This window comes from Bos grunniens, chromosome 8 (genome assembly GCF_055505025.1).
Source record: "Bos grunniens cultivar Pamir isolate PY7600 chromosome 8, Bosgru_T2T1.0, whole genome shotgun sequence".
NCBI classification, from domain to species: Eukaryota; Metazoa; Chordata; class Mammalia; order Artiodactyla; family Bovidae; genus Bos; species Bos grunniens.
In genome coordinates this window covers 50,722,132-50,737,133 of record NC_141172.1, presented here as the reverse complement: position 1 = coordinate 50,737,133, position 15,002 = coordinate 50,722,132, and the positions used below count along the sequence as shown (strand labels likewise).

Here is a 15,002-nt window from a genome sequence, read left to right as displayed (position 1 = left end):
GTGTAGAATTCATTCATGACTGACAAGGCCACACAAAATTCCACTCCCATGCTGCAATGAGAATCTGTAACGGTAGAGTGCAAATGTAAGGTTTTGCTTATATATGTGAGATTGCTATCACTAAAGAAGGATGCCATCTTATATCTTTTTTTTTTTTTTTTGCATCTCTATAATGTTCAGTTCAGTGCTGAGTACAGAGCAAAGGTGCAGTATTGGCTACGTTGAATTACTAGTGTCAAGCTACTTTACACTCATTTTGTTCTATATTTTAAACTCTCCCACTTGTTAGGAAAGACTTCAAGGTTATTTTTTTTATCGATTTCTAAATAAGACTCATATAAACTTATAAGCAGCCTACAAAAATTATGTGTGTATGTGTATATATACAATTCTGGGGCTAAAGCAGACCCTTCCTCTTACTAGATGCACTGCTAACACTAGATCCACTGCTTTGAAAATGACTCACACAGCAAGTGCAGAGACTGAGGGCAATGAACAACAGGTGTGTAGGTGTATGCACACATCGGTGTATATAAAATTACCTTTGATTCCCTCAAGAACTCTACAAGGGAGATATACTATTTATTAACTAAGGAAATGGAGGCTCAGAAAGACTCATGAGCCCAAGGACATGCAGTCACTAAAGAGCTAGTAAGGGGTGAAGTATTAAATTCTGAAATGGCAGCAAAATAAAAAGTTGAGCTATGGAGTGTAGTCACCAATCCGAGCAAAGGCGGCAGTTTCAGACTATCACCGGCAATCTCAGGGGAACCACCCTAGGGCTCCTTCCCTGTCAGCAGGTGGATATCTCCATTCTCCCTCAGGCCACAATCAAAATTAGAACTTTTCAGGAATAAATTCCCCCCCCTTCTATTTAACATTCTTGAGAGAATATGGATCAAATGTCCATACAAACTAAACACATCTGGATTTGCTAGCTTTGACTCATGAAAAATCATGACATTTCCCAAATCAAAAGGAGAAACAGAAAGATGATAGTCATGACTGCTTCTGAATAAATAATTGGGTAGTGAGAGAGGGTACTTTCTGCAAAAAGGAAATGTGTAGCTGCTTAGGAATATTAAAAGCAATAAGATAATTCCTCCACGTGGAATTGGTCTTTCAGGCCAACCCTGAGATACCCCAGGCAGCAAGTCTGACATGAACACAAATGAATAAAATGACATCAGAAGAGGGCTGAGCAGAGCATACATTCTCTAAACCTTGGCTCACAAAACCCCTCTGAGAAGGAATACAATGGCCTCCATATTCCAAACACTGTGATAAATTACTAGAGAAAAAAAAAGGTAAAAGGCTGAACTAGTTCCAAAAGAAGCAGATAATTTAATGATGGAATGACTGGAGGAAGAGGAAAGCTTTATCTCTAACACAGAACTTGGGAGAAATTCAGGAGGTAGTGAAGGGTTACATAAAGACAGGACCTTTAATGCTCCTTGACACTAAGAACGGTTGGATGTACAGTTTTATGTAGCAGGATTCCTGCAGGCAATTTCCTATGTGAAATATATTGTCAAATACCCTTTGCCTTTCACCAACCTTTCTACCAGTAGAAGGAGATTCTCTGAAAGAGAGAGAATACCCACCTGTCTCCTGTCGCAATATGAACCCCCTGCGATGCTTCTACCTTTTCCAATGTCTGAGAGTCAGTTATGCCTCAACATTTATGGAGCTCAGGTTCTGGGAAGGTACAAAATAAACTCTTCAACCTCAAGTGGTTTCCAGTCTAGTATGGAAAATGGATAGTCAATAAGCAAATGTGTAACATCACATTAAGTAGCTCTAAGGACACTAGAAAGAAAATTGAACAGGATAAAAGAGGAGAGTGTAGGGGAGGGTCACACCATTCTTTCAAGGGATGGTGAGGAGGAACAGTCCTCCTGAAGAAAAATTTGAGAAGAGGCATAAAAAAAGTGGTTTCTGGAGAAACAGTATTCCTGCCAGATGTCATGTCTCACAGAAGAGGGTCCTGGTTTGAAATCACACAAAAGGCATGGTAACTTTGGAGAGCTCAATGCCAGGCCATAGGAATTAGCAACTCAGACTGGCAAAGGGCTTAGGTGTTTTGCAAGAGGACTGATTGTCTGAGGCAATTAAGAAGAGGTCAAAGGCATGAAATTCAAAATTAGTGAGCCATAAAAATAAAAATATGCTGCTTGATGTAATTACCACTAGTCCCATGTGGATATTTAATTTTAAATCAGTTAAAACATAACAAATTAAAATTAAAGTTCCTCCATTGGACTGGCCACATTTCACAATAACATATGTCTGGTGACTACCAGTTTGGCAGCACAAGTGGAGAACCTTTCCATTACAGCAGAAAGTTCTACTGGACAACGCTGATATAAAGGACAAAGGAACAAATTGTTCATTGTATTCAGAGTGTATAAAACTTGAATATACTGTTGCCAAGAATATAAATGAAAGTAAATGTACTATACTTAAAAATTAAGATTACCTCCTATATTAAAAAAAATACTGGGCCAAGGAGTACAAAACAATGGATGCCTATATATTCCACAAACGTTTTCATTTTTTGGATCACTGTGAATGAACCTCAAACAGGCAAGAAAAACGCCATTCCTTCATACAGCCCCATGCTGGACATCCTTGGACTGGACAAGACAGCACGTTGGTCACAAGGTGGGCTGGGGGTTCAACCCAAATTTGGTTGGAATTCAGACTCTACTACTTACTAGCTGTGTTTCTTTTAATTCTTACTTTCCTCATCAGTAAAATGGGTACAATACCTGATTTCCTGCATAGGGTTCTGAGGATACAAAGAGATGGTACATTGAATGTGCACAGCACGCTGCCAGGTATACATTACAAGGGCAAAAAATGTTACATTTACAACATGTCAATATAATTATAAAAGTACTATATGCCCAGCATGGAATAAAATGGATATGGTGTTATTAAGAAAAACATTATTTCATAATAGCCAGTCATTTCCACTGATTTCTATTTAGCTTATAGGGGAGCTTCTTATCATAGTAATCTTGACACTCTGGATGCTTCGCTTGCTGTAGTAAGGTTCAAGGCCAACACTGATCTCAATCTATTAAAGCATGAGTGGAATACTAAGGTCCACAACTGTATCGATAGTGACGGCAGGAAAACGAGGGATGGAGACTGGGCTACATTCTGAAACTCGGGGCAAGGTTCTCCTGCTTGAACACCATTAAAAAGACAAGTAAAATTTATTTAACAAAAGTGCTTTCCCAGAAGCAGTGAGACCTTTCCTCTCTCCTGGATCCTCAGCGGCTGCCTCAGTTCAACTCACAAAGGTGCTCTATGAATGAAGAATGACAACTGTGCTCTTCTTGAGAAGGTACAAATTACAAAAGGAAATGGATGGCCTGGGGAGGGGAGCCCCAGAACAAAGGGAGACACTGTTCCTGTAACACTCAATCACAGATGCCACTAACAGGATGCGGGCATCTCTGAGGGACCAGAGGCAGCTTTTTCAAAGCCCGGTGGAGAACAGGCCCCAAGTGCAGAGCTGGATTATCTGTCATTCTGACATCTAGAAGGGAAAGGGGCAGCTGGACCCCCAAAGGCTGATGCTGCCGCCAACTCATGTTCAAACTGTTAGTCAACATTGTTCACCTTCAAAGCGCCTTTCTTTACGGGGTGGATGGAGCAGATCATGGTTCTACAGATCGGAAAAATGAAGCACCTCCATTAACAGCATCTGGAATAATGACCAGCCTCAGTTCCCATGATGCAGAAAGCTACCCTGACTTACGGAACAAGGATACCAGCCACTTACTAGGTGGCTTGCTGCCATAGGAGCTATGCAAATATCTTATGCTCAGTATCTTGTTATCTTCATGAAAATCCATGAGGTTGGTACTGGCTTTACCTCCATTTTACAGATAAGGAAACCAAGATTCCAGGAAAGTTACTTAGCCACTGACTGGTCTGTCTGCAGCTAGAGATTATAATTTGAAACAGCTACAGCACTCCTGTCCAATGAAGGGTAATTTGAAGATTCAGGCAAAATAAGAGATTCTGAGAATTGGTTACAGAAGAATTACTAACAAATGGCTGCCATGAGAATGGGAGAGGTTAAACAGAAGGTAGAGCCAAGTAAAAGTTACATAGATAACTTTATACATTGAGTGACTCAGTAAAGGTCTTGATATCAGTAGCAACTAGGGAAAAGTGAAATATGACCGAATCAAGGATATTGACATTATTTCATGGTGTCCGTTTTTTCTCTCAAGCCCTATTTTTCATCACAGAATGATTGATTTGTCCATCCGTGGGAGAATCCTAAATGACCACCCAGTCAATCGGGGACATAGCAGCTGCCACACAATCACAGGAGACATGGATGAAAGGCCCTAGGAGGTCGAGTGTAAGCAGTAGATCTCTGGGCAGTGATTCCGAGGTCCCTCTATCTGCACTGTGCTCTTCCACCTGGATCCAGGCAACCCTTCCTTCTTCCTGGATATTTTGCCCACTGGACTATAAGCTTCTCTAAAGGAAGGTATTTATGGAACTTAAAAACACCTTTCTCACAACCATCCCACAGGAAATAATAGCACTAGATAGGCATGTTTACTTTGAGGCAATGGTGAGATACCTTAAGATGCATTCAGACTCTGGAAGTTTGAGAAGAAAATTCTTATTCCAGAGAGTTTCATCAGGATTTCCATGATGCAGAACTGATAGATGCCACTCAGTATTAGTGGGCCTTGACCACGAGTTCTGCTGCTGCTGCTGCTGCTAAGTCGCTTCAGTCGTGTCCGACTCTGTGCGACCCCATAGACGGCAGCCCACCAGGCTCCCCCGTCCCTGGGATTCTCCAGGCAAGAACACTGGAGTGGGTTGCCATTTCCTTCTCCAATGCATGAAAGTGAAAAGTGAAAGGGAAGTTGCTCAGTCATGTCCGACTCTTAGCGACCCCATGGACTGCAGCCCACCAGGCTCCTCTGTCCATGGGATTTTCCAGGCAAGAGTACTGGAGTGGGGTGCCATTGCCTTCTCCAATGAGTTCTGAAAGATAAGCAAATTTGGAAGCCAAAGAAATATTCCTAGATGAAAGCATTTCCATTATGAAGGTAAAATATCATAGAGCATCATTTCCCATGAAAAAAGCCATGATATTTCAAAACTTGTCATCTCTGTATTTTCTCCTTTCATATCTTACTTTGTATTGTGGAATATGTTTATTGATGAATGATGGAAGTATTTTCAGGGGAATTTATATGAATATGTTTAATCCAGTTGTTATGAAGGTATTAGAGAAAGAATGTATTATATCCATATTGGTAGGCAGCTTTTATTTAAATCAATCTGAAAATGTAACTAAAGCAGATAGTAAAAGGGGACTCCCTGGTTGTCCCATGGTTAAGAACCCACCTTGTAATGTAGGGGATGTGGGCTTGATCCCTGATTGGGGAACTGAGATCCCATATGCCACGGGGAAACTAAGTCTGTGTGCCACAACTGGTGAGCCCGTGTGCCACAACTAGTGAACCCGTGTGCCACAACTACTGAGCCTGTGTGCCACAACTAAAGAGTCCATGTGCCACAAGGAAAGATCCTGTATGATGCAATGAAGACCCTTCATGCCACAAATAAGACCCAACTCAACCAAACAAATAAATAAAATAAGAGGATAGGCAAAGGTAGCTGAGAAATCAAATATGAAGCCTATAATAATCAGGAATCAAGAGGAACCAAATGGATATGGATGAAGAATTACATGTAGACATAGTAGCCTATCACCTCTATTTCTAGCACTGTATAAAGCAAGAGGGAGCATCATAGAGTGACTCAAACCTATATGAATCCTGGGATCTAAAAGCAGGGTATTGGCTAAATGCTAAAAAGATTCAGACATAGCAGCTCAGCTTCACTTTAGAAGACAAATCCTGAGACATTTTGCAAAATCATGATCGGGAAAAGAAGACAGTGCAAAGGTGTCTGAAATTCAGAGTCGGCTATACTGAATGGGGACATCCCCAAAGTCAGATCTTTCTTGAGTACCAATGGATCAGTGTACAAAGCACTTTTTATCTACTTCCTCATAATCACTGAAATAAACCTTGTGAACTACATATTATCAAATGTCCCCATTTGACAGTTAAGGATGTTGAGACAGAAAAATTAAGTAATTTGTCCAAAGGTACCAGCTAGCAAACGGTTCAACAGTCAATGAAACCTAAGCAGGCTGGTTCTGCAAACATGAACTCTTAACTATTTTACCATCTGCATAATAAGGAGGGCATCTTGGTAAGCAGATCACACAGGATTACTGTGCTTTTTGTTCAGGCAAACTTTGTGCTGGTGTTAGAGAAACACTTTTGATATAGGTTTAGGTCACACTGAATTCGTTGTATCTACTTTGAAACCAAAGATCTGAAACTGAAATTCAAAGACAGTATGGGGACAGAGTAATAGGGAACTGGGCTGAGAATTCCACCCAGTCTCTTCTCTACCACTAACTCACAGGGTGAATGTGGTCCACTCATTTGTCTTTGAGAAAACTGAGGCTTAATCATGTCTAAGGCCACATTCAATGCTGGATTGTAAATGACCCAGAAAGGCTTTTCAATGACTTGGTAACAGAATGGTTACATTTACAAATACTTGTGTTGAAAGAAAGTGAAAGTGAAGTCGCACAGTCGAATCTGACTCTTTGAGACCCCATGTACTATAGCCCGCCAGGCTCCTCCATCCATGGGATTTTCTAGGCAAGAATACTGGAGTGGGCTGCCATTTCCTTCTCCAGGGGGTCTTCCTTACCCAGGGATTGAACCTGGGTCTCCTACATTGCAGGCAGACTCTTTACCGTCTGAGCCACCAGGGAAGTAATTAGCTAATTTAACATTCTATTTCCATATATTACTTGTGCATATAAATGTATGCATTCTCCCTTTGTGTTTCAAGATAAATAAACCAATCATGCCAGAGAAGCAAATGGTACATACTATTTTCTTATCATAGGACTCTCCACTGCTGTAGGTTGTGGCCAGTGTAGATGAACACTCTTCCAGGTACCAAGGCTTCTTTCCACTTTCAGCTGTGCTGCTGATGGAGATAGTATAGATGCTGTTGGTGTAGCCATCACAGGAGCAGTGGTCTTTGCTCCTTCCACCATTTCCTGACGCCCAGACAAAAACCGAGCCGAGGCCTCTCCGCCCCTGCGCACAAACAGAAATAGGTCACAGATTCCGCATGAAGACAAGATCAATATCAACACAGCAGAATCAAGCATTTGCAGGAGGGGTATGATACTTCCCAGGTGGCTCAGTGGATAAAGAACCTGCCTGCAATACAGGCGACGTCAGAGATATGGGTTCAATTCCTGGGTCAGGAAGATCCCCTGGGTGGGCACTCCAGTATTTTTTCCTGAAGAATCCTATGGACAGAAGAGCCTGGCTGGCTACAGTCCATAGGCTGCAAACTGTTGGACATAACTGAAATGACTGAGCACAGCACATGATGCTCTATTAATAATATGCTGGATCTGAGCTGCTTTCTGAGGTTAGAGGGCTTGCTTTTAATGAAAATAATCCAAATGCAATGTACAGCCTGATGACTATAGTTAATACTATTATATTGCACATTTGAAAGTTGCTAAGAAAGTATATCTTAAAATTTCTTATCACAAAGAAAAATACTGCAACTATGTATGGTGATGGATGTCAACCAGACTCACTGTGCTGATCACTTCACAACTGTATGCAAATATTGAATCAATAATGTTGAATACTTAAAACTAATGTCAACTATATCCCAACTAAACAAAAAGAAACAAAAATAATCCCCTTTACCTGATACAGTCCTAGAAGTAACAAGAGCACCAACAATGACAATAATAAGGGCTAACATTTGCTAGATACCTACCGTGGGCCAGGCACCATTCTAAATATTTTACATGAATTGGACTGAATTCCTCCAGTGACTGTGAGAATGGTACAAAGTTTGTCCCCCTCATTGAGATAAAGAATTGAGATACAGAAATAATGTTAAGGTCACAAGCCAGTAAATGGTAGGACAAAATTTGAACCCAGACAGCCAGACCTCAGAGGTGGCATATTATTAGTCACATTTTATAGTCATATGATATTCCTATAAATCTACATCCACATGAAGTGGGTGCTATTATGTACCCTCATTTGATATATTAGCAATGCGAGGTGTACAGAAGTAATGTAACGTATTTACTCTGAGATCACACTGTCAATAAAGGGCAGAATTTGGGACAATGTCTTTCATTCTAGAGCTGTGTCTCCTCTATGTATGGCAGGGACATTAATTATGAAGGATGCTAATAGATGCTACCAGAAATATAAGAATTTCAAGATCAAATATCTTTGGGAAACTGAATTAAGCAAATTAAACAGGTTTCCTTTTTGCAGAACTTCATAGTCTTTAGGTGAGTGACCATTCATTGCAAAGCCCTAAAAGGGTGGCATGACTTGTAATTTCCAAACATATTTGCTTGTGGATATCTTCTTCAACCAGATCCAAGAAGTTTTTGGTTTTTCTTACAAAACTTGGCATAAACTCAAAGACTTTCCTAGGGTCATAACATAAGTAAGGAGAACAAGCAAAGAACATAGATGTAGTGATTATTTTTCTATATAAGATGAGATCTTCCAGAGAAAAGAGATAAATAAGCCAAATTGAAGATCTCTCAGAACAGTTATAGCTCAATCCTTCAGAAATTTTACCATATCAAATCTACAAGGCATGCTGGAGGAACCTAGGCCAAACCTATCATTTTGTAGTTAGGAATACAACAGTGTGTTCTAAGTTGTGCCTGACTCTTTGTGACTCCATGAACTGTAGCCTGCCTGCTTCCTCTGTCCATGGGGTTTCCTAGGCAAGAATATTGGAGTGGGTGGCCATTTCCTCCTCCAGGGCATCTTCCCAAGCCAGGGATCAAACCTGTATCTCTTATGTTTCCTGCACTGGCAGGCAGATTCTTTACCACTAGCGCCACGTGGGAAGCTAGTTTGTAATTAGGAAGTGAGAACCAAAGTCACAAAGCTAGTGATGGTTAAATTTCTTTCCAGGCCCCAAGTCTTTTGGTCTCAGAGTATTTAGTGTGTTATCCTGGAATTTCTAGAAAAAGAGCCAAAGAAAGAGAGACAACAAAGAATCTGGAGTATCTTTGATAAACTCTCCCTGACCTTGAATTTTCAAGGAATAGAATATTTATGACAGGATTTGACTTGACCTGAGCATAGATTTCTTTCTGTCCTTCAATGTGGAAAAATGCAATATGACTACAGAGGAATGGGAAAAATTCATGAAGAGAGGGGGGAGAGACTTCTGGATGTTACTGCCACTAGACAGCTGGGCCCAGTTTACCATCCTTCAATTTCCCATCCAAATATTCATGAAACATAGAGAAAGATGCAAAAATCACCCAGATATCATAAATGAAGGATTTTGTTCAATGCTTCTAATTCTCTGGAGGGAATTACTCCTCACTGTGATATGGACGGCAATATTGAGAAACTCTGGTGACTGACTCGTATCTGTATCTCAGATACATTACATTGCAGCCAGAGAAGAAGAAGAAAGTCCCATTTCATCACCAACATCTGTCCTTTCCATCACACACTGAGGAGCTCTGTCATCAGGAAAAAGCATGGTCATGTGGGAGATTTACCTGACCAGTCAACAGAATGCTTGAGATGATGCCAAAACTTACCTGGTTTAAAGAGCCCCATAACAGATGATGGCTTAACACCCACAAAATGATGGAAAAGCACATATGGCACAATCACATTTATATATCTATATAAAATTATGACTGCGTGCTTATGTATAAACGTCAACGAAAACATCTTGAAAAACATATTCGATTTACTCCAATTTAAAAGAACTAATAAAATAAAAAGCATTGTTATTATGTGACTCAAAAAATAAAAAAAAAACTATTTTGTAAGACAATATTTGGAAGATACTTTTGTGTTGTAATATCATTACAAATGTAGGATACAAAATGATTTTGTACAATCTCAGTTTAGAAGTGTATGTGCTTGTGTATGCCATGAAGTTAATGTGCAATACAGTGATATGTTTAAAGCTACCATCAGGTGACAATGTAATAGAATTTCTCCTGCTCAATAAGATTGGAAAGGAATTTTATTTTATTAATACCATCCTACTGTGACCATGTAGGATTTTTATAAACAGAAATAAATACATTTATTTCTCCATTAAGACTGACAATCCAGGGCTAATTCTTAAGAGATAATTTCTGTTTTATGATCAACAGGAATTTTATACATAGAAGGTTCATTGTGCCCTAAAAACCACAGAGGCTAACACTTACAGAGGCTTTCTATAGTCAAGCACTGTACAAACATTTTTCTGTTTGTACACAATCAGTTCAGTTCAGTCACTCAGTCGTATTCGACACTTTGCGACTCCATGGACTGCAGCACTCCAGGGCTCCCTGTTCATCACCAACTCCCAGAGTTTAGTCAAACTCATGTCCATCGAGTTGGTGATGTCATCCAACCATCTCATTCTCTGTTGTCCCCTTCTCCTCCTGCTTTCAATCTTTCCCAGCATCAGGGTCTTTTCAAATGATCAGTTCTTGGCATCAGGTGGCCAAAGTTTCAGCTTCAGCATCAGTCCTTCCAATGAACACCCAGGACTGATCTCCTTTAGGATGGACTAGTTGGATCTCTTTGCTGTCCAAGGGACTCTCAAGAGTCTTCTCCAACACCACAGTTCAAAAGCATCAGTTATCTGGCACTCAGCTTTCTTTATAGTCCAACTCTCACACCCATACATGACTACTGGAAAAACCATAGCTTTGACTAGACAGACCTTTGTTGACAGAGTAATGTCTCTGCTTTTTATTATTATTGTACACAATAATTCTGCACAATTCAAGTCTGTATCATTTTTTTTTTTTTTAACGGATGAGCAAATTGGGACTCAGAAATGCTCACTAATGCCAGACCCAAAGCTTAAATCCAGCTGAGCATGGTAAAGACAAACTCCAGAGGAGGAGGGTATGGAGTCTGTAGTCACCTCACAACCACATCCCTGGGCCTGAAGGGAGCGAGATAGAGAGGGAGTCACAAAAACTGGAGACTGTGGGGTTAAATGGAGCTGAAAACTGGTCAAGGGATGTGCCAGCCCATGTTGGTCCTGCAGGGAAGGAGCCCAGGGGACTATGCACTGAGCAAGACCCCGTCTTTTCCTCCCTCTCCCCCATTTTCCACTAATGTACCCATTGGCTGGACGCCACCAGAAGCCAGAGGACCTGGAGCCCATAGAGATCAGTATCCCAGAGCAGGAAGCTTGTGGAAAGAAGGGAAGAGGAGAGCTGGAGGGTCTATTGGAAGACGTAGCTTCCTCTTTAAGCTGTGCTAGGGTCTGGACTGTGTCCTCTCAAATTCATATGTTGATGTTCTAACCCCTGAGGAGACTGTATTTGAAACAAGAGCCTTTAAAGAGGTAATTAAAGTTAAATGAGGTCAGAAGAGTCGGCAGGATGACAGGATGGTGTCCTTTTAAGAAGATGAGACAACCAAAGTGTGTGAACAGAGAAAAGACCTCCTAACAACACAGCAAGAAGGCAGCTGTTTGCAAGCTGAGGAGAGAGGCATTCCTAGAACCGAACTCTGCCAGCACCCTGATCATGGACTTCCAGATTTCTAGCCTTCAGACTGTGAGAACATCCATTTGTGCTGTTTCAGGCCCCCAGGCTGTGGCATTCTCTGCTGGCAGTCTGGCAGTGAATGACACAGGTGAGAGGAGGAGATAAAGGGTGCGTAGACCCCCCTCCCCGCCCCCAGGCTACAGCACGTTCAGACGCTGCCCTCACTTTGTCTACAAGGCAACCAGACCTCTCTGCCTGTGTGTATGGCTGATGATTAAAGTCCCAGAAATAAACAGACTGAATTTGTGGGCTGAAAATGCCATAAAGACAGCTGCTAAAGATCTAGGGGGCTAATCTGAAACAATTAGTAATTCAAAGGTTTATTTACTACAGATGCACAGGGAATTTTCATTAGTGTGCAATATTTGGAAAACCAAAACATATGGGGTAAAAAAGAAATCTGGACATTTCTCTGAAATTCAGAGTAATTTAAGTATTAAATCTTAATGTGGATATAAGGAGAAAGGAAGGTGGGCAGAAGATTTTAAAGAGAAAAATATATTGAGACATATTTTCCCGAAGTATAGGAAATAACATTATTTTATACTGTGGTAAAGTATTATGATTACAACTGGTAACTCTGAATGAGAGAGAAAAAAAGAAAAGTCCTCCAATATGAGTGCCAAGTCAAAAGATAGTAAATTTACAGTAAAATATCCTGTGAAATCCATGCAGGACCCATTTGATCAAATGCTAAATATTCTCTTTCATTGTGTATCTAATTGTGTATGTGTTTCTGGATCAAATCGGGGTCTCTTTACCATATAGTATTTACTATTGAAAAAACATCCATGTCAAAGTGGACCTGTGTTGTCCAAGGGTCAGCTGCATTCTTCAGGAGCATGACTAAACGATCAGAGCCTTCCGGCAATACAGAAGACGTGCCAGGACACTGTGCTGGATGCTTTCACATCTATCAGTTAATTTCAAGCCAATTAGATATGCATTTTTACAGATAAAAACGTGAGTAATATTAAGTAATGGGCACACTATAATGTAAGGAGAGTGGGATGGAGACAGGAAAGGGAGACTAACAAGTCTGATCAGAACCTCCATATCTGTATGTGTTGACAAGAAGAGACATAGACACAATAAAACAACTGGAGGAGGAGGAACTCTCACTGAAGGGCCATGTTTTTCAAGTACAGCCTGATACCCAATTTTACCAAAGCCCCTCAGTGCTCTGCTGCCTGCCCTTTTCTGATCTTTGCACATCAGTGAGAGCAGACTGCAGAAGACTTCCCTTTACGGAAGCTCTTCCATCCATGATTCACCAGGAAGGGGTTTCAGGTTGGAAGAGGCTGGAGAAAGACAAGGACGCCTATGACTATTCAGTACCTAAGATATGAAGAGAGAACTTCATCTTTTTGAAAGCTCAAAAGTATTCTGACAAACATTTCCAAAATAAATCCTGTTCCTTAACAGAGCTAGGTTCACTGAAAAATTAGTTTTGGTTTAGAATCATGATGTAAAGGCAACACAGTAGCAACAACAAAGAAGATGCTTGTTTCAGAATTTAAAATACATACATATTGCATTTTAAAGTCATACTTAATAAATCTTTGAGTCACGATCATCACTAGGACAAATGAGTCACATCAAAATGAAGTTTTCTTAAATGTTATCTGAAAAGAAATCTAACCCACAATTCAAAACAAATCAGGAGAACACAGCTTTTGGTGCCTCGGAGACTACATTGATGTAACTTGGTGGGAGGAAGCCTTCTCTGGGAAGACACAAAGAGAACATAGTCATGGGACAGATGCGCGAGTAGATGTCTTTGGTAAAGACTAAAGCCCAAGACTTGTTTCTTCAATCAGTGAATCTGGGCAAGGTGAGGATGGGGAAATTAATTATATGAGATGGAATAAGACCCAGGGAATAAGGTGGGTCAAGCCCCACAAATGCCCAAGGGAAGTAAATGAGGCAGATATATACGAGATGTTTTTAAATGAGTAAAAGAAGGAGACGTGGCCTCTGACGGTGAGGAATCTAGGGATTAAGTGCTGCTTTTGTTGGGAACAATCCTATGCTGAGGTACTACCTGTGCCAGCCACAGCATCCTCCCCTGGGAAATAAGCACACTGGACTGATTTTATGATCTACTTCATCATGGTATAGCGCCCGATGTACAAAGTATACAGGTTTCTCTTGATTCTGCTCTGTGTTCAGAATGTTTAGTTATCGTGTTCTCAGGATTATTAAGGCAAACAGAGGAATGACTCTAAGCATTTTAAAATAAAACTGTCAGACTTCCCTGGTGATCCAATGACTAAGACAGTATTGTTCCACTCCAGGGGTGCAGGTTTGATCCCTGGTCAAGGAACTAAAATCCCACATGCCATGAGTTGCAGACAAAAAAACAAAATAACACTGTCATTAATTGTGATTTATCTCAGCAAGACTCAGGCTGTTACCCACTGGTTTCCAAGCAAAAACTCTAGGATTAAAAAAGCTTAAAAATGGACAGCAACAGCTTCTCAAAGACAATTTCACCAGGCAGCCAACAAACAACAGAGTGTTCTCCACCAGCACCTGCAGGGGTTCAGCCCTCCATGGCTCCAAAGCCTTCTCCTGCTGCTGTTCTCAATCTTTCCATCCCCACTTTCATGTGTGCACTTTCAGAACAGCTCCTGTAGCAGGAAATTGGATTTGGTGGAAGGACCATCTAAATATTCACAGACTGACTTACAAAAAACACTCTGTAGGAGTGTCTTTACCAATCTCATTTTATGCTACTTAGCCTATCAAAGAATGGTTGATGAGAGAAAAAGTCTGAAAATACAAATGCAGTTAAAGAAGGCTTTTGTGAATGATAACCTATTTCTCTGCAATTCTGTCTTTTCTCCCTTTTCTCAATCGATAGTACTTCATTGTGTTCTCTTCCTCTCCATCTCAACCTCACCCATCTTTTCTGCCCCACATCAGTTTTCCATATTCTGATTTGCTGTATACATAATAGGTCACTAAGCCATATATATTAAGCACTTTTAAATGTCCTATTGGCTCTTTAATAACACACTGAAAATATCAGATACAGTTATTGTTGCTGTTGTTTAGTCACTTAGTCGCTAAGTCATGCCCAACTCTTTTGTGACCCTTGGGCTGTTCATAGGATTTTCCAGGCAAGAATACTGGAGTGGGTTGCCATTTCCTGTTGCAGGGGATCTTCCCCACCCAGGAATTGAACCTGAGCTCAGTGGTAAAGAACCCGCCTGCAGTGCAGGAGACCAAGCGGGAACCATGGGTTCAATTCCTGGGTGGGGAAGATCCCCTAGGGAAGGAAATGGCAACCCACTCCAGTATTCTTGCCTGGAAAATCCCA

The 15,002-nt window shown here is 40.8% G+C and overlaps 1 protein-coding gene across 5 annotated transcripts in view; it reads right to left on the bottom strand.

Moving 5' to 3' along the window:
• Positions 1 to 15,002, bottom strand: part of PCSK5 (proprotein convertase subtilisin/kexin type 5) — a 522,373-nt gene that overhangs the window by 292,816 nt on the left and 214,555 nt on the right. For all 5 annotated transcript variants that reach the window (XM_086415564.1, XM_086415560.1, XM_086415561.1 and 2 more), the window contains one exon: positions 6,969 to 7,181. In XM_086415564.1, the coding sequence (XP_086271690.1) occupies positions 6,969 to 7,181 (213 nt within the window). The remainder of the gene's footprint in view (positions 1 to 6,968; positions 7,182 to 15,002) is intronic.